The sequence below is a fragment of the Erinaceus europaeus genome, chromosome 7 (genome assembly GCF_950295315.1).
Source record: "Erinaceus europaeus chromosome 7, mEriEur2.1, whole genome shotgun sequence".
Lineage (NCBI taxonomy): Eukaryota > Metazoa > Chordata > Mammalia > Eulipotyphla > Erinaceidae > Erinaceus > Erinaceus europaeus.
Genome location: NC_080168.1, coordinates 66,207,394 through 66,228,752, shown reverse-complemented (window position 1 = coordinate 66,228,752; position 21,359 = coordinate 66,207,394). Strand labels below are relative to the sequence as shown.

Genomic DNA, 21,359 nt, shown 5'->3' with positions numbered 1-21,359 from the left:
ATGTCACGCTAGAAGAGGCAGAGGGCCATGTCTTGGGGTGGGGGTGAGGGAGACTCCTTTCAAAGCCCTGCTTTGGGTCACACACAGTTTTACAGATGTGACCACCCACTCCTAGTCACATGGGCTCTGAGAGAAGCAGGAGGGATGTTTATACAAAGGTAACGTGCCTGCCAACAGGTACGTCAGGGAGAACACTCCTTGAAGGAAAAGATCATTATCTCCCACAGGGCCTGTCCTGGAATGGGGCACTCAGTGGCCTGGATCCTTCTGATCCAGCCCTGCCAGCTCAGTCTTGATGGCCACAGCGGGCTGACAGCGTCCACGCCACCTGGAACTGTCCCTCCATCGGACTCCTGCCACTCAGCTGAAGGTGTGCTGTCCGACTCAAGGCAGGGCCTCACCCACTTCTTTAGCCACTCCGCTTCTTCCTGTTTTGCTTTTTCTCTGAGGGAACAAGACTCCACCAGCTTACCCTCAGGTGTGTGAGCTCTGCAAAGGGAAGAATGCCCCCACTCTTTTCTTTTGGTTTGTTTGGTATTGAGTGCATGATTTCATGCTCTGGACAGAGACAAAGGGGCAAGGAGAGTCACCACAGCACCAGAGCTTCCCCTCTAGAATCATGGTTCTCCCATGTGGTGTTGGCCACAACTTCTCACCACCTGAAGGTCTGCTGTCTCTCCCTGTCTCTGAGTCTCTATCTCTCTTTGTCTCTCTATCTGAAGAAGAAGAAGAGAAAGACCTGCTAGCAATGAAAGCGTGTACACAGGACACCCTAGCTCTAGCAAAAGTAAATTTCTGATTTCACATTTTTAGTTTAGTGTTGGAGCTCTGTTCCATCACACTGCCACAAATACAAGTGTCTAAAAAAAATTTTAAAAAGGATGACCAAACTAAAATTAAAACGAACAGATTGACCATGATAGTGATCGTAGAACTCGACAACTGCTAGGCATAATAGTCCTGCTACTCACAATAGAAGCTGGGAACATTAGCCGGCTCCGTTTTCTCTGTCTTGCCGGTAATAGCGAGCCTGCCATGAATAATTCAAGGACTGGGTTCTGTTGCATAGGAGATGCTGCTTTTTGCTGTCCCCGTGAGAGCCATGCCTATGTGGTTGTGTAGATGTGGGGAGCTACGTTTATGTTTTAACCAGTTTGCTTTCAAACCAGGGGCTGGCTCAACAGTAGAGCAGACAGGTCACCACGTGTGAGGCCCTGGGTTTGAGTACTGGCACCAGCTGGGAGTACCGTGGATGGTAGAGCAGTGCTATGGTGGCTCCCTTCTCTGTGTCTGTCTGTCCCTATCTCCTCTCTCTTTCTCTGTCAAAACCAAGCATCAGGGAGTCGGGCGGTGGTGCAGCGGGTTAAACGCACGTGGCGCAAAGCACAAGGACAGAGTAAGGATCCCGGTTCGAGCCCCGGCTCCCCATCTGCAGAGGAGTCGCTTCACAAGCAGTGAAGCCGGTCTGCGGTGAAGCAGGTCTGCAGGTGTCTGTCTATCTTTTTCTCCTTCTCTCTGTCTTCCCCTCCTCTCTCCATTTCTCTCTGTCCTATCCAACAACGATGACATAAATAACCACAACAATGTTAAACAACAAGGGCAACAAAAGGGAAAATAAATAAAATTTTTTTAAAAAGCATCAAGTCACCAGCCTGGGGAGGAAACTCAGTAGTGGGATCCAGCATCACGAGGCCCTCAGTTTATTTCCTGGTGCCTGCAGGAGTAAAGGCCTCCTGTCAGTCTATTGCCAGTGGTTTTTGGTGAATGATGGGCCCCTCACACAGCTAGTGTGACCCAGACAGCCACTGTCCACGTAGGCAACAGTCATGAGAATGATCAGTTTGCTCAGTGTTTGTTGTGAGCCCTATGTGTGTGTCACCAGGGCCTCACACACACACAGTGCCACTGTGCCCCAGCTGATTATGTTATTGCCACCAGGGTTGTCGCTGGGGCTCGGTGCCAGCACTAGGAACCCACCGCTCCAGGTAGTCATTTTTCCTTTTTTTTTTTTCTTTTTTATTTGATAGAACAGAGAAAAATTGAGAGACACAGAAACAGTTGCAGACCTGCATCACTGCTCATGAAGCTTCTCCTCAGCAGGTGGGGAGTGGGGGCTTGAAACCATGTCCTTGCCCATGATAGCATGTGCTCAGGCAGGTGTGCAACTACCCAGCCCTCCCTTACCCCCTCCCAGAATTTTTTTTTAATCCTTTCTTATTTCAGATAAAGACAGACTGGGGGGAGGGGAGAGACAAACTCCATAGTACTGTTCTGCCATCCATGGAGCTTCCCCAGTACTACTCATGGTGCTCCGGTGTGGTGCTGGGCCTCAATGCCAAGGCCTCACACATGGTAAGGTGTGCACCTACCAACTGAGGTATCTTCTGGCCCCAACATGAGTAATTTTTTAAAAAGTCACCCCATGTCAAACTTTTCACAAATCAGATTCAAGTGCTGTATTCCTGTGGATTTTCCATCCTCTGTGGATTCACTTGCTCATAGGTGATGTCCATATTAGACTAGGTTTATCAATGCTTTTTATTAGTATCATTATATTTTTACCATTTATTTATTTTACTTATTTTATCAGAGCCCTTCTCAGATCTTGCTTATGGTGGTGCAGGGAATTGAATCTGGGACTTTGGAGCCTCAGGCAGGAGAGACTCTTTGCATAACCATTATGCTATAGACCCCTACTCCTATCATTATCTTAAAATATGTTTTATTTAGGGGGTCAGGCGGTAGTGTAGTGGGTTAAGTGCACATGGCGCGAAGTGTAGGAATCGGTACAGGGATCCCCATTCGAGCCCCTGGCTCCTCACCTGCAGGGGGGTCACTTTACAAGCGGTAAAGCAGGTCTGCAGGTGTCTTCCCCCCTCTGTCTTCCCTTTCTCTCTTGATTTTTCTCTGTCCTACCCAACAACAATGACAACAATAACAATAACAACAGCAACAAGGGCAACAAATTGGGAAAAAATGGCCTCCAGGAGCAGTGGATTCATGGTGCAGGCACTGAGCACCAGCGATAACCCTGGAGGCAATATATGTGTGTGTTTATGTGTTTTATTTAATCTTTTTTTTTCTCCAGGGTTACTGCTGGGGCTCAGTGCCTGCACTACAAATCCACTGCTCCTAGAGGCTATTTTTCCTATTTTGCTGCCCTTGTTGTTGTCGTCATTATTATTATTGTCATTGCTGTTGTTGTTGTGGGACAGGACAGAGAGAAATCGAGAGAGGAGGGAAGACAGAGACGGGGAGAGAAAGATAGACACCTGCAGACCTGCTTCACTGCCTGTGAAGCGACCCCCCCCCCGCAGGTGGGGAGCCGGGACCTCAAACTGGGATCCTTGCACTGGTCCTTGCGCTTTGCGCCACATGCATTTAACCCACTGCGCTACCACCCGACCTCAAATGTAAATTTTAAAAGATAAATAAATCTTTAAAAAAAATTGTCAGATGTGGACCAGGGGTCAGGCCCAGGGCCTCACATGTGGCACGCGTGCTCTCTGCTCTGGTCTGTGACCAGCTGATGCTCCACTCTTGCCAAGTCCCACCGAAGGCCTGGGGTGAAAGGTGGGTGTTCGGGAGTCACACCAGTTAGGGCTCTTAGTTAAGGGGATGAGTTTTCCAAGACTGCATGCCTTGGGGTACAGTCTCATGCCCCCTCTCAATGGGTGTGCCCATGGCCACAGCTCTGTGTTCCCATGCTGGAGGGTGGGATGGTTCAGAGTGGGGGGGTGTCCTCTGCAGGTGCAAGCAAAGGAGGGTGTTGTTCAGGCCTGCCCCGAGGCCACTCACAGTGTGCCCTCCCTGCAGACTTCCAGCGCCTGATGACAGTGGCTGAGGGTGTCACCACACTGCTATTCCCGTTCCAGTGGCAGCACGTGTATGTGCCCATCCTGCCCGCCTCACTGCTGCACTTCCTGGACGCACCCGTCCCCTACCTCATGGGCCTGCAGTCCAAGGAGGGGACCGACCGCTCCAAGCTCGAGTTGCCCCAGGAGGTAAGGTGGTGGGTGGGACCCTGGTTTGTGCACTGTGGCCTCCTAGCACAGAACCTCTGGCCCAGCATGGCCCAACCCTCCTGTCGGCACAGGGCCCCACCAGGACACACATGTGAGAGGGGACAGCCACATCCACCCACAGAAGTACAGGAACACGCCTGTCATTTTATCCTTATGTCTCTGCCCTGTGTCTGTCACCCATTGTGTCTTGATTGTAAGCATGCTGGATCTGAGCCCAGCTTTTTTTTTTTTTTTTTTTTTTGACCATAGCACTGAAACTTGTGTTAATTCGTTGAGAGCTGGGCTTGAACCTGGGTTACACACATGGTAAAGCAGCTCACTACCCAAATGAGCTTGAGCTATTTTGCCGACCCTCCTCCTATTCTTTCTCTTTTTTTTTAATTTATGAGGGGATTAATGTTTTACAGTTGACATTAAATACAATAGTTTGTATGTGTGACATTTCTCAGTTTTCCACATAACAATTCAACCCCCACTAAGGCCTCCTCTCCCATCATGCTCTAGGACCTGAACCCACCCCAACCTACCACAGAGTCTTACTTTGGTGTAATACACCAAGTTCTGCTTAGTGTTTTCCCTTCTGATCTTGTTTTTCAACTTCTGTCTATGAGTGAGGTCATCCCATATTCATCCTTCTGTTTCTGACTTATCTCACTTCACGATTCCTTCAAGCTCCATTCAAGATGGGCTGAAAACGGTGAACTCACCATCTAGCTGTTGTTTTGTTTCCCAGTGCGTCATCCCAGAGCCTCCACTGCAGTTATTTTGTTCTTTATGTCTTTTTCCTTTTGCTTGTTGTCAGGGTGTCATGAGGTACTGTTGCTCCTGGCTGGCATTTTTCACTGTTTTTATATCAGGGAGGGAGGATCAGAGAGAGAGACAGAGATGGAGAGAGAGAGGGGAAGGGAGAGTGAGGAGAGGTGCCACAGCATCACCCACCTTTTTCAGAGCTTGTTTAGTTTTTTAAAAAATATTTATTCATTTATTTATTGTCTTTTGTTGCCTTTGTTTTTATTTTTATTGTTGTAGTTATTGATGTTGTCATTGTTGGATAGGACAGAGAGAAATGGAGAGAGGAGGGGAAGACAGAGAGTGGGAGAGAAAAACAGACACCTGCAGACCTGCTTCGCTGCCTATGAAGCGTCCCCCTGCAGGTGGGAAGCTAGGGGCTCAAACTGGGGTCCTTACTCCGGTCCTTGCGCTTCGCACCATGTAAGCTTAACCTGCTATTGCCCGACTCCCTGCTTAGAGTTTTTGTTTGTTTTAGAAAAGGAGCTTCCTGGGAGTCCGGCAGTAGTGCAGCGGGTTAAGCGCAGGTGGCACAAAGTGCAAGGACTGGAGTAAGAATCCCAGTTCGAGCCCCTGGCTCCCCACCTACAGGGAAGTCACTTCACAGGCGGTGAAGCAGGCCTGCAGGTGTCTATCTTTCTCTTCCCCTCTCTGTCTTCCCCTCCTCTCTCCATAACAATGTCATAAATAACAACAACAACAATAAAAAACAAGGGCAACAAAAGGGGGAAATAAATAAATATTAAACAAATTAAAAGAAAAGGAGCTTCCTGTCCCGGCTGCATGTCCTGTGTTCACTGTGCTGAGGCCACTCCAGGCAGACCAAGGGGACAAGGAGACAGGACAGTCCCTGACTGCCTCGTGCTCGAGCCCTCACCTGCTGTCACCTTCAAGTGAGGGCGTTGATGCTGCTGGTCCACCCCCAGCCCCTGCACCAAGTTCACTCACAAAATAATAATGGGGGAGGGCAGGTGATAGTGCAGCGGGTTAAGCGCACATGGCACAAAGCACAAGGACCCCGGCATACGGATCCCGGTTTGAGCCCCCAGTTCCCCACCTGCAGGGGGGTCACTTCACAAGCAGTGAAGCAGGTCTACAGATGTCTGTCTTTCTCTCCCCCTCTCTGCCTTACCCTCCTCTCTCAATCTCTCTCTGTCCTCTCCAATAGCAATGACATCAATAGCAACAATAATGATAGCCACAACAACGATAAAACAACAAGGGCAACTAATGGGGGGGGGGGAATGGCCTCCAGGAGCAGCGGATTCGTGGTGCAGGCACTGAGCCCCAGCAATGACCCTGGAGGCAAAGAAATAAAAATTCAAATAATAATAATAACAATAATAATAATAATAATGCCTGGACCAGGAAGATAGCTCAGTTTGACATCACGGGACTTGCATGCCTGAGTCCCCAGGTTTGAGCCCCGGTACATCCAAAAGCCAGAGCTGAGCCTTGTTTTGATCTCTTTGTCTTTCATTCCCTCTCTCAGTCCCCCATTAAAAAATAAAGTGGGGTGCTGGGTTGTAGTGAAACAGACTAAGCACACACAGTGCAAAGCACAAGGACAGACACAAGCAAGGATCCTGGTTTGAGCCCCCTGCTTCTCACCTGCAGGGGAGTCACTTCACGAGTGGTGAAGCAGGTCTGCAGGTGTCTATCATTCTCTCCCTGTCTCTGTCTTCCCCTCCTCTCTCAATTTCTCTCTGTTCTATCTGACAATAACAGCAGCAGCAACAACAATGGGAAAGAAAAAAAAAAAAGATGGCCACCAGGAGAGTGAATTCGTAGTGCAGGCACCAAGCCCCAAAGATAACCCCAGAGGCAAAAAATAAATAAAAACAGCTTGAGGCCTAGAAGGTATTAAAGTGAAAGGCCAAAGGACTCACAGCTGTGAGCTTGTCCCCCACAACCACACATACCAGAGTGATGTTCTGGTTCCTTACCCTCCCACCCCCTGTCTAGTTCTTGAATAAGCAAATCTTTAAAAAAAATAATAAATTTATTTATGTCAAGAAAAAGGGGAGTTGGGCAGTAGTGCAGCGGGTTAAGCACACGTGTCACAAAGTGCAAGAACCAGTGTAAGGATCCCAGTTCAAGCCCCTGACTCCCCACCTGCAGGGGAGTCACTTTACAGGCGGTGAAGCAGGTCTGTAGGTGTCTGTCTTTCTCTCCCCCTCTTTGTCTTCCCTTCCTCTCTCCATTTTTCTCTGCCTTATCCAGCAACAATGACATTACTAACAACAACAATAATAACTACAACAATAAAACAACAAGGGCAGTAAAAGGAAATAAATAAATATTTTTAAAAATTAAAAAAAAGAAAAGGAAAAAGAGGATGGGATCAAAGCACTGTTCAGGCATATGAGGTGTCTGGTCATTTTTTTATTGTTTTACTTCATTTACTTTTTAAAGTATTTTTTGTTTATTATTGGATAGAGACAGAGAAAATTGAGAGGGAGAGGGGAGATAGACAGAGAGATAACTGCAGCCCTGCTTCACCATTTGTGAAGCTATCTTCCTGCAGGTAGGGAGCAAGGGCTTGAACCTGGTTCCTTGTACCTTGTAATGTGTGTGCTTAACCAGGGGCGCCACCACCTGGTACCTTGTTTTACTTTATTTTAACTTATTTGTTTTTATTGCCACCAGGGTTATCATGGGGGTTTGGTGTCAGGACTACAACTTCAGCCACTCCCAGCAGACATTTTTTCCATCTTTCTTTTTGTTCTATTTTATCGGACAGAGAGAAATTGATAGGAGAGAGGGTAGATAGATAGAGAGAGAGAGAGAGAGAATAAAAAGACATTTGCGGGAGTCAGGCAGTAGCACAGCGGGTTAAGCGCAGGTGGCGCAAAGCACAAGGACCGGCAGAAGGATCCCGGTTCGAATCCCCGGCTCCTCACCTGCAGGGGAGTCGCTTCACAAGTGGTGAAGCAGGTCTGCAGGTGTCTATCTTTCTCTCCCCCTCTCTGTCTTCCCCTCCTCTCTCCATTTCTCTCTGTCCTATCCAATAACAACAATAATAACTACAACAACAATAAAAAAAATGGCAACAAAAGGAAAAATAAATAAACAAACAAACAAACAGACATTTGCAACACCGCTTAACCACTTGTGAAGTGTCCCCCATACCAGTGGGAACTGGGGGCTCCCACCCAAGTCCTTGAGTATGGTAATGGGTGTGCTTAACCCAGTGTGCCACTGCCAGGCCCTCGAAGGTAATTTTTTTTAGGACTACAATTTTTTTTTAATTTATTTTTGTACATTATTAGATAGAGACAAGGATAAATTGAGAGAGGAGGGAAAGAGAAAGAGATATATCTGCAGCCCTGCTTCACCGCTTGTGAAGCTTTTCCATTGCAGATGGGGACCAGGGGCTTGAACCTGTATCCTTGTACATTGTAATGTGTGTGCTTAACCAGGTGCACCACCACCTGGCCCCACTTCCCCTCCCCTCTCAATTTCTCTCTGTCCTATCCAAACAATCAGACTCTTGCCTGAGGCTCCAAGTCCCAGATTCAATCCCCTGAACCACCCTAAACCAGAGTTTCTCAATGCCCTGGGGGGGGGGGGGGCGGGAGAGAGACCCCCTACAGACATTGAGCCAGGAGCTTGAACTGGGATCCTTGCGCTTTGTACTGTGTACACTTAACCTGGTGCGTCACTGCCTGGCCCCTTCCAACACAGTGTTTCCATTGTGCTCCATGGATGGTGAAGCAGTGCTGTGGTGTCTCTCATAAAAGAGAGAGTGAATAAGAGAAAAAAGGAAGAAAAGGAGGAAGGAAGGAAGGGAGGGAGGGAGGGAGGGGAGGGCTTGGGAGGCTGCTCAGCCCCAGGGGCATAATGTCTGTGTCCTGACCCCTGTGCATATGTCCCCCTCTGCCCCATAGGCGAATCTGTGTTTTGTGGACATCGACCACCACTCCGTGGAGCTGCCCGAGGAGTTCCCACAGTTCCCCCACAAGGCAGACTTCATCCAGGAGCTGTCAGAGGTGCTTCTCTGCTTTGGCCTCTCTCCGGAGGGCTGCCGGCCCCGGGGGCACAGCACCCCAGAGCTCCAGGCCCTGGCCAGTGACAAGAAGAATGGTAACGTGGCCCCAAATGTGGACAACATGGAGCCGGCACCCCCACCCCGGGGCGACCAGGACAGGGACCCCAAGCCGCACTGTGAGGAGGGGGAGCTGCAGGACCACCGGTTGAATGTGCAGCTGCGGGAGGTGTTTGCCAACCGCTTCACACAAATGTTCTCTGATTACGAGGCCTTTGTCATCCAGACAGCGCAGGACCTGGAGTCCTGGCTGACCAACCGCGAGCAGATGCAAAACTTCGACAAAGTAAATGCACCCCTTCTGCTGCCTGGCCTTCCCATCTCTTCCCTCTGATGGGAGCCTCTTGTTCCTGGGGGAGGGCCTGTGTCCTGGGGGTCACTTGAGTTTCTTTCTGTTTTCTTTCTTTTTTTTTTCTGCCTCCAGGGTTATTGTTGCTGGTGCTCAGGGTCTGCACTACAAATCCACTGCTCCTGGAGGCTATTTTTTTTTTCCATTTTGTTGCCCTTGTTTTAGTTATTATTGTTGTCATCATTGTTGGATAGGACAGAGAGAAATGGAGAGCGGAGGGGAAGACCTGCTTCACCACCTGTGAAGCAACCTCATGCAGGTGGAGATCTTTTTTTTTCCTAAGAATTTTTTAATTACCTTTGTTTATTTATTGGATAGAGATGGTCAGAAATGGAGAGTAATGGGGGAGATAGAAAGGGAGCGTGACAGAGAGACACCTGCAGCCCTGCTTTACTACTGGTGAAGCTTGCCCCCTACAGGTAGGGATCAGGGGCTCAAACCTGGGTCCTTGAGCACTGTATCATGTGCATTCAACCAGGTGCACCACTACTGGCCCCTGTATTCTTTTTTTTTTTTTTAATGATAGAGGCAGGGAGAGAGAGAGAAACAGACAGTACCAAAGCTTCATTCAATGCAGTGTAACCTGAGTTACACACCTGTCAAAGAAACACACTGTCTAAGTGAGTTGTTTCAACAGCAGGTTTTTGTTTTTTTTTTTTAAGGTATAGAGAGACAGGAGAGGGCCAGTCACCCATGGTGCCAGAGCTCCAGCAGGGCCTCATGCTTGCAAAGGAGGGGGGTCCTCAAGGAGGGGGCTATCTCCCAGGCCCACACAACTTGTTCAGATCTTCACACACTGACCTAGAAAGAGTTCATCTGCTCTTCATTTAAGATTAAGTGTAGCTCAACAAGACTGGTTCTTTGTCTAGTCCACATGTGTGATTTTATCACCCCAGTCCAACTTTTTTTTCCCCTTGAGAGAGAGAGAGAAATATGAGATACAGAGCTCCCCAGGTTTGTGGTATTTCCATGTGGTATGGAATTGAACACTGTCTGATGAGTGATCTTTTCAGCCAATATTAAATTCTTCTTTATTTTTGGCTTTCATTCTGTTAGTGACACCATAAATTACCCATTGGAAAGATGAGATTTTGGTTTCTGAAGCCAAATTTCTTTATATTTTTCAATATGTCTTAATGAGAGGGAGAGAGAGAGAGGCCAAAGCACTACTCAGCTGTGGCACAGTCAGTGTCAGAGATCAAAACCGGGCAGGCTTCTAGAGTCCTAAGAGTTCTAGAGCCTGTCTGCTGCACTGACAGAAGCCAACTTCCTGACTCCTCCTGGGATCCAAAGCATGCAGGAAGTGGGCTGGCTCTCCACATCCTGCTGAGGCTCAAGTTCCTTCCTCAGGTCCCCAGGATCTCTTTCCTTCTTTCTTTCTTCCATCCTTTATTTTATTTTATTTTATTTTATTTTGCCTCCAGGGTTATTGCTTGGGATTGGTATCTGCACTACAAATCCACTGCTCCTGGAGGCTATTTTTTTCCCTTTTGTTGTCCTAGTTGTTTTATCATTGTTGTGGTTATTATTGATGTCGTCATTGTTGGATAGGACAGAGAGAAATGGAGAGAGGAGGGGAAGACAGGGGGAGAGAAAGACAGACCCCTGCAGACCTGCTTCATCACCTGTGAAGCAACTCCCCTGCAGGTGGAGAGCCGGGGGCTCGAACCTGGATCCTTGAGCCAATCCTTGTGCTTCGCACCATGTGCACTTAACCCGCTGTGCTACAACCTGGTCCTCCCCCCACCACCAGGTTTTCTTTCGTTCTTTTTTGCCTCTAGGATTATCTCTAGGGTTCTGTGTTGGCACTGTAAATCCACCACTCCTATGGACCAATTTTTTTTTTCCATTTTTCAAAAATTGAGAGAGGAGGGAGAGAGGAAGACAGACACCTGCAGATCTGCTTCACCACTTGTGAAGCATCCCCTCTGAAGATGGGGAACTGGGAATAAGCCCAGGTCCTTCCACTTAGTACGATACACACTTAACCAGGTGTGCCACTGCCCAGTGAATGCCAAGAGGCCACGCTGCCCTGCTGGGTCACCTGAGCAAAGGGCACTATAGGGCTGGGCAGCCCCAAATGCCACTTCCTGGCCCTCAGCCCACGTTTCCTCAGAACAAGGATATAAACTGTGCTGTCTAGTGAGTTCTGAGTCACCTTACGTTTGAGGAAAACATCTCCACAAACAAAGGGCCTTCACCCTTGCCCATGACAACCTGCTCCAAGCCTTCTTTCTTAGGAAGCTGAACCTTTCTTTATTTTTAGTTTTTTTCCTGTTCAGCTTGGAACAAGTCTGTGTACATGCCTGATTTATCCCAGGGGGCAATTCAAATTCCCATCTAATTCCAGCCCTAGGACTGTCTATCTTCTTAATCCTTTTGTAGCTTCCAGCTATAAATGGAATTCTTTTTATATAGCCCCTCAAGAAATGAAAGTTTCATGTTGGATTACAGAAGGCTTGTAATCATCTTGTTTCTCACCAGGAAGCTTTCCGTGCTGGGGCATGCTGGTCCTGTTGACTTGAGATGCTGTAGCCCCCAGATCTGAATTGAACAGCCAGATATTCAACCATTTTGGGGAGGGGATGGGAGTCTGTCCTGTAAATGTTACATTGGAGCTTATGTAAAATGCTTTTTTTTTTTAATTTCTTTATTGGAGAATTAATGTTTTACATTCAACAGTAAATATAATAGTTTGTACATACATAACATTCCCCAGTTTCCCATATAACAATACAACCCCCAAGAGGTCCTCTGTCATCCTTCTTGGACCTGTATTCTCCCCACCCACCCACCCCCACCCCCACCCCCACCCCTGAGTCTTTTACTTTGGTGCGATATGCCAATTCCATTTCAGGTTCTACTTGCTTTTTTTTTTTTTCTTCTGATCTTGTTTTTCAACTTCTGCCTGAGAGTGAGATCATCCCATATTCATCCTTCTGTTTCTCACTTATTTCACTTCATTTTTCAAGGTCCATCCAAGATCGGCTGAAAACGGTGAAGTCACCATTTTTTACAGCTGAGTAGTATTCCATTGTGTATATAGACCACAACTTGTTCAGCCACTCATCTGTTGTTGGACACCTGGATTGCTTCCAGGTTTTGGCTATTACAAATTGTGCTGCCAAGAACATATGTGTACATAGATCTTTTTGGATGGATGTGTTGGGTTCTTTAGGATATATCCCCAGGAAAGGAATTGCAGGATCATAGGGTAGGTTCATTTCTAGCCTTATGAGAGTTCTCCAGACTGTTCTCCACAGAGGTTGGACCAATTGACATTCCCACAAGCAGTGCAGGAGGGTTCCTTTGACCCCACACCCTCTCCATCATTTGCTGTTGTTACCTTTTCTGATGTATGACATTCTCACAGGAGTGAAGTGGTATCTCATTGTTGTCTTCATTTGCATTTCTCTGGCAATCAAAGACTTGGAGCATTTTTCATGTATTTCTCAGCCTTTTGGATCTCTTCTGTGGTGAATATTCTGTCCATGTCCTCCCCCCATTTTTGGATGGGGTTATTTGTTGTCTTGTTGTTGAGTCTGGCAAGCTCTTTATATATGTTGGTTATTAAACTCTTGTCTGATGTATGGCATGTAAAGATCTTCTCCCATTCTGTGAGGGGTCTCTTGGTTTAGGTAGTGGTTTCTTTTGCTGTGAAGAAGCTTTTTAATTTGATGTAGTCCCATAGGTTTATCCTTGCCTTAGTCTTCTTTGTAATTGGATTCGTTACATTGAAGATGTCTTTAAAATTTATGCGGAAAAGAGTTCTGCCAATATTTTCCTCTAAGTATCTGATAGTTTCTGGTCTAACATCCAAGTCCTTGATCCGCTTGGAATTTACTTTTGTATTTGGTGAAATACAGTGGTTCAGTTTCATTCTTCTGCATGTTTCAACCCATTGTTTCCAACACCATTTGTTGAAGAGACTCTGCTTTCCCCATTAAATAGTCTGGGCCCCTTTATCAAAGACAGGATGTCCATAGGTGTGGGGGCGCACTTCTGGGCTCTCAATTCTATTCCACTGGTCAGTGTGTCTATTCATGTTCCAGTACCAAGCAGTTTTGATGACAGTGGCCCTATAAAACAATTTGAGATCTGGGAGTGTGATGCCTCCAGTTCTGTTCTTTTTTCTCAAGATTGTTTTGGCAATTCTAGGTCTTTTCTGGTTCCAGATAAACATTTGTAGCATTTGTTCTATTCTCCTAAAAAATGTGCTTGGGATCTTGATGGGGATAGCATTAAATTTGTAGATGACTCTGGGTAGTATATTCATTTTGATGATATTAATTCTTCCAACCCAAGAACATGGAATATCTTTCCACTTCTTTGTGTCTTTTTCAATTTCCTTGAGTAGTGACTCATAATTTTCAGTATACAAGTCTTTCACTTCTTTGGTTAGGTTTACTCCTAGATATTTTATTGTTTTAGTTGCTATAGTAAAAGGAATTGATTTCTGGACTTCAATTTCTTCTAGCTTAGTGTTTGCATAGAGGAATGCCACTGACTTTTGAATGTTAATTTTGTAGCCTGACACCTTACTGTATTGCCTGATGATTTCCAAAAGCTTCTTGCTGGATTCCTTAAGTTTTTCTGTGTATACTACCATGTCATCTGCAAATAGGGAGAGTTTGACTTCTTCTCTTCCAATCTTTATCCCTTTAATTCCTTTTTCCTGCCTGATTGCTATGGCAAGAACTTCCAACACTATGTTGAATAGTAATGGTGATAGTGGGCAGCCCTGTCTAGTACCTGATCTGAGGGGAAATGCTTCCAGTTTTTCACCATTGAGTATGATGTTGGCTGTAGGTTTGCTATATATAGACTCCACTATCTTCAGGAATTTTCCATCTATTCCCATTTTTTTTGTAGTGTTTTGATCATAAAGGGATGTTGTATTTTGTCAAAGACTTTCTCTGCATCTATTGATATGACCATGTGGTTTTTGGTCTTGCTTTTGTTGATGTGGTGGATCACATTGATTGATTTACATATATTAAACCTTGCATGCCTGGGATAAACCCCACTTGGTCATGATGAACAATCTTTTTAATATACTGCTGTATCCGGTTGGCTAGAATTTTGTTCAGTATTTTAGCATCTATGTTCATTAGAGATATTGGTCTGTTTTTGGTTGTGTCCCTGTCTGCTTTTGGTATCAGGGTGATGTTGGCTTCATAGAAGCTGGCAGGGAGTATTCTAGTGTCTTCAATCTTCTGGAAGACTTTTAAAAGTAGAGGTATTAGTTCTTCTTTGAAGGTTTTGTAGAATTCATTTGTAAAACCATATGGTCCAGGACTTTTATTTTTGGGAAGATTTTTGATAACTGTTTCAATTTCATTAGCTGTGATGGGCCTGTTCATGTTATCCACTTCCTCTTGAAGTAGTTTTGGAAGTTGTTAGGTATCTAGGAAATTGTCCATTTCTTCCAGGTTCTCTAGCTTGGTGGCATATAGTTGTTCATAGAAGCCTTGCATGATATGTTGAATTTCAGCGGTGTCTGTTGTGATATCTCCTTTTTCATTTACTATCCGATTTATTTGGGTCTTCTCCCTTTTTTGTTTTGTGAGTCTGGCTAGAGGTTTGTCGATTTTGTTCACTCTTTCGAAGAACCAACATTTACTTCCGTTGATCTTTTGTATGGTTTTCTTATTCTCAATGTTATTGATTTCTGCCTTAACTTTAGTGATTTCTGTCCTTCTGATTGCTTTAGGGTGTAAAATGCTTTTCAAAGACACAAACTATTTGTATTTATGTAGATACCTCTGAATGATGGAGACACTTAATTAGTGGGTTTCTCAGGCTGGGAGTATGGATCAACCTGCCAATGCCCATGTCCAGTGGAAAAGCAATTACAGAAGCCAGAACTTCCACCTTCTGCACCTCATAATGATCCTGGGTTCATGCCCCAGATGGATAAAGAATAGGAAAGCTTCCCATAGAGGAGATGGGATCTGGAGATCTGGTGGTGGGAATTGTGTGGAATTATACCCCTCTTATCCTCCAGTCTTGTAGATCATTATTAAATCAATTTTTAAAAAAGTGGGTTTCTATAAGGAAGTTCTTTTTTTTCTAAATTTTTTAAATTTTTATTAGTGATTTAATAATGATTATCAGAATTGTAAGTTTACAGGGATATAATTCCACATAGTTCCCACCATCAGAGTTCCTTGTCCCATCCCCTCCAATGGAAGCTTCCCTGTTCTTTATCCCTCTGGGAGTGTGGATCCAAATTCTTTATGGGGTGCAGAAGGTAGAAGTTCTGGCTTCTGTAATTGCTTCTCCACTGGCAATGGGTGTTGGCAGGTGGATCCATACTCCCAGCCTGTCTCTGTCCTTCCCTAGCGGGGCAGGACTCTGGGGAGGTGGGTTTCTGGGACACATTGAAGAGGTCGTCTGCCCAGAGAAGTCAGGATGGCATCATGGTAGCATCTTCAACTTGATGGCTGAAAAGTGGTGAGATATAAAACAGGACAAATTATTTAATAAACAGAAACCAAAAGGTAGGAATAGAGCAGATGAAATTAGGGGTATTCAGGTGAGAAGAAACTATAAGGAAGTTTTAAAAGGGCCTAATGAAAAATAAAACTGAGTCTGGGAGGTAGGTCTGGTAGACTGCATGCCTTACCAAGCACAAGGCCCTGGGCTGGAATCCCAGCACCATATGGGAGCACCATGACCCCAGGAGAAGTCCACAGGTGGTGAAGTAATGCTGTTGTGTCTCTCCCTCTCTCTCTCTCTCTTTATCTTTCCCTGACTTAATTTAGAAAGAGGGGCTGGGAAGTGGCTGCCCTGGCAGAGCACACACTTTGCCCTGCATAGAGACCCAGATTTTAGCTCTTGGGACCACATGGAAGTGCCATGCACAACAGCAAGGTGAAGAGAGCTCTGTGAAAGGTACTCCTGTGCCATCTCCTTCTCCTCCTCTCCCTCTCTGCCTTTTCTGACCAATTGAAGGAGGGAGTAAAAAGTCCCTCAGGAACAGCAGAATCATGTAGGAATGTGGCCCTGGCAGCAAAACAAGCAAATAATAAAGTTGTAAAAATAAATAAATAAAAATAAAGTGAAAGATAAAATTGGCCCAGGAGCAGTAATATTATGCATGCATTAGGCCCTGGTACTATCGAGAGGGAAAAGATGAAAGGGAAGAAAGAAATCTAGACAGGGGAGTCGGGCAGTAGCGCAGCGGGTTAAGTGCATGTGGCGCAAAATGCAAGGACTGGTATAAAGATCCCGGTTCGAACCCCCGGCTCCCTACCTGCAGAGGGGTCACTTCACAAGCGGTGAAGCAGGCCTGCAGGTGTCTATCTTTCTCTCCCCCTCTCTGTCTTCCCCTCCTCTCTCCATTTCTCTCTGTCCTATCCAACAACAACAGCAATAACAAAAATAATAACAAGGGCAACAAAACTGGAAAAAAATGGCATCCAGGAGGAGTGTACAGGCATAGGACCCCAGCAATAACCCTGGAGGAAAAGAACGAAAGAAAGAAAGAAAGAAAGAAAGAAAGAAAGAAAGAAAGGAAGGAAGGGAGGGAAAGGAAAACTGATGTTCATTGGAGAATGAGTAAAAAAAAAAAAACTGCATCAATCTTCACCTTTCCATCTCCCCTGCCCCTGCACCCACTCAGAAACACGAAAAAGCAGAAGCAACCCACACCTGAATAGTGGTGCCCTGAGGAAGAGAAAAAAAAAACAAGCTAACAAAGTTCACTTTTTTTTTCCCTTCAAGGTTATCGCTGGGGCTTGGTACACTGCTCTCAGAGGCCATTTTCCCCCCTTTTTTTGCTGCTCTTGTTGCCCTTTTGTTATTATTGTTGCTGTTGTTGTAGGATAAAAGAGAGAAATCAAGCGAGGAGGGGAGAGAGTGAAGGGGAGAGAAAGACAGACACCTACAGACCTGCTCCACCACTTGTGAAGCGACCCCCTTGCAGGTGGGGAGTCAGGGGCTTGAACTGGGATCCTTACACTGGTCTGTCCTTGTGCTTTGCGCCATGTATACTTAACCTGCTGCACTACAACCACCCCCTTATTTTTAACAAATAACAAAAAGATTTAACCAGGGGCTGGTCAAACATACATAGTACAAAGTACAAAGCACAAGGACACACACAAGGATCTAGGTTCAAGCCCCGGCTTCCCACCTGCAGAGGGAAGCTTTACAGGTGGTGAGGCAGGTCCTCAGGTGTCCCTCTGTCTCTCTCCCTCTCTCCCTCTCTGTCTCCCCCTCCTCTCTCAATTTCTCTCTGTACTAGCCAATAACATGGAAAAAATGGACACCAGGAGCAGTGGATTCGTAGTGTCAGAAATAACCCTAGAGGCAAAAAAAAGAAAAGAAAGAGAAGGAAAGAAAGAAAGAGAGAGAGAAAGAAAGGAAAGAAAGAAAGAAAGAAAGAAAGAAAGAAAGAAAGAAAGAAAGAAAGGAAATATAGAACAAGGAAAGGGGGAGTGCAGCAGGTTAAGCACAGGTGGCACAAAGTGCAAGGACAGGTGTAAGGATCCTGGTTCGAGCCCCCGGCTCCCCAGCTGCATGGGAGTCACTTCACAAGTGGTGAAGCAGGTCTGTAGGTGTCTCTCTTTCTCTCCCCTGTCTTCCCCTCCTCTCTCCATTTCTCTCTGTCCTATCCAACAACGACGACATCAATGACAACAACTACAAAAGGGGGGGGTCAACAAAAGAACAAGGAAAGGAAATGCAGACCTTTCGGAACCTGCTTGCACCATGAGATGAAAAGAGAAGGACCCTAACTACAGCTCCTGTTGACTCTGCCCAGGTGTGGGGGGTGTCTCTTGCACTGACTGTTTCCTGTCCGTCTCCCGATAGGCCTCCTTCCTGTCAGACCAGCCAGAGCCTCACCTACCCTTCCTGTCCCGCTTCATCGAGACGCAGATGTTTGCCACCTTTATCGACAACAAGATCATGTCCCAGTGGGAGGAAAAGGACCCTCTACTGAGGGTCTTCGACTCTCGGATTGAGAAGCTCAGGCTGTACAATGTTCGGGCACCCGCTTTGAGGACGTCCAGGTACCAGAAGTGCAGCACCTTAGCAGAAGCAGGTGTGTACCCTGGCCACAGACCCACCTCCCGTCCCACACCTCCACTCACCCACTGCTCTGTGTTCCTGCGGGTAAGTTTCCAGTTCTTTCCTCCTGGACATGCCGTATCTCTTAGAAGACAGACAGCAGGGACTCATTACACATTATGGTCCTCACAGACCCAGTTCAAGCCCCTGCTCCTGCAGGGGGGAAGCTTCATGAACAGTCAAGGAGGTCTGTAGGTATCTCTGTCTCCCTTCCTCTCAATTTCTCTGTCTTTACCCTAAATAAATAAATATGATTTTTTAAAAATATTTATTTATTTATTTATTTTTGCCCTTGTTGTTTTTTATTGTTGTAGTCATTATTGTTGTTGTTATTGATGCCTTCGTTGTTGGATAGGACAGGGAGAAATGGAGAGAAGAGGGGGAGACAGGGAGAGAGAAAGATAGACACCTGCAGACCTGCTTCACTGCTTGTGAAGCAACTCCCCTGCAGGTGGGGAGCCGGGGGCTTGAACCGAGATCCTTATGCCGGTCCTTGTGCTTTGCGCCACCTGCACTTAACCACTGCGCTACCGCCCGACTCCCAATATGATTTTTTTTAATTAGGGGGATTAGTTGTTTACAGTAAGTACAATTGTTTGTACATATGTAAAATTTCTCAGTTTTTTTTTTCCTCCAGGGTTATTGCTGGGGCTTGGTGCCTGCACCATGAATCCACTGCTCCTAGAGGCTATTTTTTTTAATTTTTTTTTTTTTATTATTTAAGAAAGGAGACATTAACAAAATCATAGGGTGGGGGAGTACAACTCCACACAATTCCCACCACCCAATCTCCATATCCCATCCCCTCCCCAATAGCTTTCCCATTCTCTATCCCTCTGGAAGTATGGACCCAGGGTCGTTATGGGTTGCAGAAGGTGGGAGGTCTGGCTTCTGTAATTGCTTCCCCGCTGAACATGGGCGTTGACTGGTTGATCCATACTCCCAGTCTGTGGAGGCTATTTTTTTTTCCCTTTTGTTGCCCTTGTTGTTTTATCGTTGTTGTGGTTATTGTTGTTGTTATTGCTGTTGTTTTTGGATAGGACAGATAGAAATTGAGAGGAGGGGAAGACAGAGAGGGGGAGAGAAAGACAGCCACCTGCAGACCTGTTCACCGCCTGTGAAGCAACACCTCTGCAGGTGGGGAGCTGGAAGCTCAAACCAGAATCCTTACACCAGTCCTTGTGTTTCATTCCATGTGCATTTAACCCAATGCACTACCGCCGGACCCCAATTTCTCAGTTTTCTGCAAAACACTCTCACCCCTAGCCTAGGTCTTCCTCCACCTTCAGGCACCAGCACCTGAACCCTACCTCCTACCCTCACCCCAGAGTGTTTTACTTTGGTGCAATACACCAACTCCAGTCCAAGTTCTGCTTTGTGTTTTCCCTTCTGATCTTGTTTTTCAACTTCTGCCTATGAGTAGGATCATCCCATATTCATCCTGTTTCTGACTTCTTATTTAACATGACTCCTTCAAGCTCCATCCAAGATGAAGTGAAGAAGGTGAATTCATCATTCTTAATATGAATATTCTTAATATTCTTAAGCTGAGTAGTATTCGTTTGTGTATCTAGACCACAACTTACTCAGCCACTCATCTGCTGTTGGACACCTGGGTTGCTTCCAGGTTTTGACTATTAAAAATTGTGCTGCTATGAACACAGGTGTACACAGATCTTTTTGGATGGGTGTGATTGATCCCTTAGGGATATATCCCCAGGAGAGGAATTGCTGGGTCTATCCTAAATAAATAAACAAATAAGGGTTTTTTTTTTAATAATAAGAACAAGAGGGAAGACAGTCTTGGGAAGAGGAAACAGTGACTACCAGCTGGCTGTGGCTTTTGTCTTTTTCATTCTTTTTTTTTTTTTTTTTTTATCGCTGGGGCTCAGTGCCTGCACTATGAATCCACTGCTCCTGGAGGCTATTTTTTTTCCTTTTGTTGCCCTTGTTGTTTATCATTGTTATTATTATTGCTGTCATTGTTGTGGGATAGGACAGAAAGAAATGGAGAGGGGAGGGGAGACAGAGGAGGAAAGTTAGGCACCTGCAGACCTGCTTCATCGCCTGTGAAGCAACTCCCCTGCAGGTCCTTACATCAGTCCTTGCGCTTTGCACCATGTGCGCTTAACCCCCTGCGCTACTGCCCAACCCTTTTGTGTTTTTTGTTGTTAAAATTCGGAAGGCTCTAGCCGGGCGGGCTAGCTTCACGGCGGGTAACAGAGACGCGGAGACAACGGCTGGGCAGGGAAGCTGTATTTCTTTATTCAGGAACAACAATTCATAAACTAAGACAAACTAATCACCAAACAGAACTCTGCTGTCTCTTTGCGGCGGCACAAGCACACTCCCTTACTCTCGAACTCAAGAACTCTCCAACTCAGGAACCCTCTTTTCTCTCAAACTCTGCAACTCTGTAACTCTGGAACTCTGGCGGGTTTCCTCCGGGGCGGGGCCAAGCGGGCCCGCGAAATTAACAGGACTGATGCAATTCTCTTGGCGGGGGGAGAACTACCCAATGTAAAGCATACAACAGTTTTTCTTTATCCTCATCACCTTAATGGGAAGAATTACTGATTTCTTTGTGGTGGTCTGTGCTTTCTTCTTACTTCTCACCTCTGTTCTCTTCATCCAAGAAAAGTCTAAATTTAAAATAGGGGCCTGGGAGAGCACATGGCCTACCAGGTGTGAAGCCCTAGGCTTGAGCCCTGACAGACATCAGTGGGAGCACTGCAGATGATGGTGGAGTGGTACTGCAGGGTTATTGCTGGTGCTCTGTACTGGCACTAACGAATCCACCGCTCTTGGTGACAATGTTTCCATTTTATTGGATAGGACAGAGAGCAACTGAGAGAAGGGAGATAGACACCTGCAGACCTGCTTCCACCACTAGTGAAGCTTCCCCCACTGCAGGGCTGCAGGTTTGAACCTGGGCCTTTGTGTGGGTCTTTGTGCTTTGTACGATGTGTGCTTATCCAGGTGTGGCACCGCCTATACCCCTTGAAATTTTTTTTCTGCCACTAGGGTTATTTCTGGGGCTCTGCCTACATGATTCCTCTACCTCCACTCC

The 21,359-nt window shown here is 46.1% G+C and overlaps 1 protein-coding gene across 3 annotated transcripts in view; it reads left to right on the top strand.

Moving 5' to 3' along the window:
* Nucleotides 1-21,359, top strand: part of DENND5B (DENN domain containing 5B) — a 150,141-nt gene that overhangs the window by 58,230 nt on the left and 70,552 nt on the right. For all 3 annotated transcript variants that reach the window (XR_009550718.1, XM_060194618.1, XM_060194617.1), the window contains 3 exons: nucleotides 3,817-4,004; nucleotides 8,705-9,148; nucleotides 18,032-18,263. Coding sequence is in view for 2 of the 3 variants with exons in the window: in XM_060194618.1 (XP_060050601.1) it covers nucleotides 3,817-4,004; nucleotides 8,705-9,148; nucleotides 18,032-18,263 (864 nt within the window). In the remaining variant the exon portion in view is untranslated. The remainder of the gene's footprint in view (nucleotides 1-3,816; nucleotides 4,005-8,704; nucleotides 9,149-18,031; nucleotides 18,264-21,359) is intronic.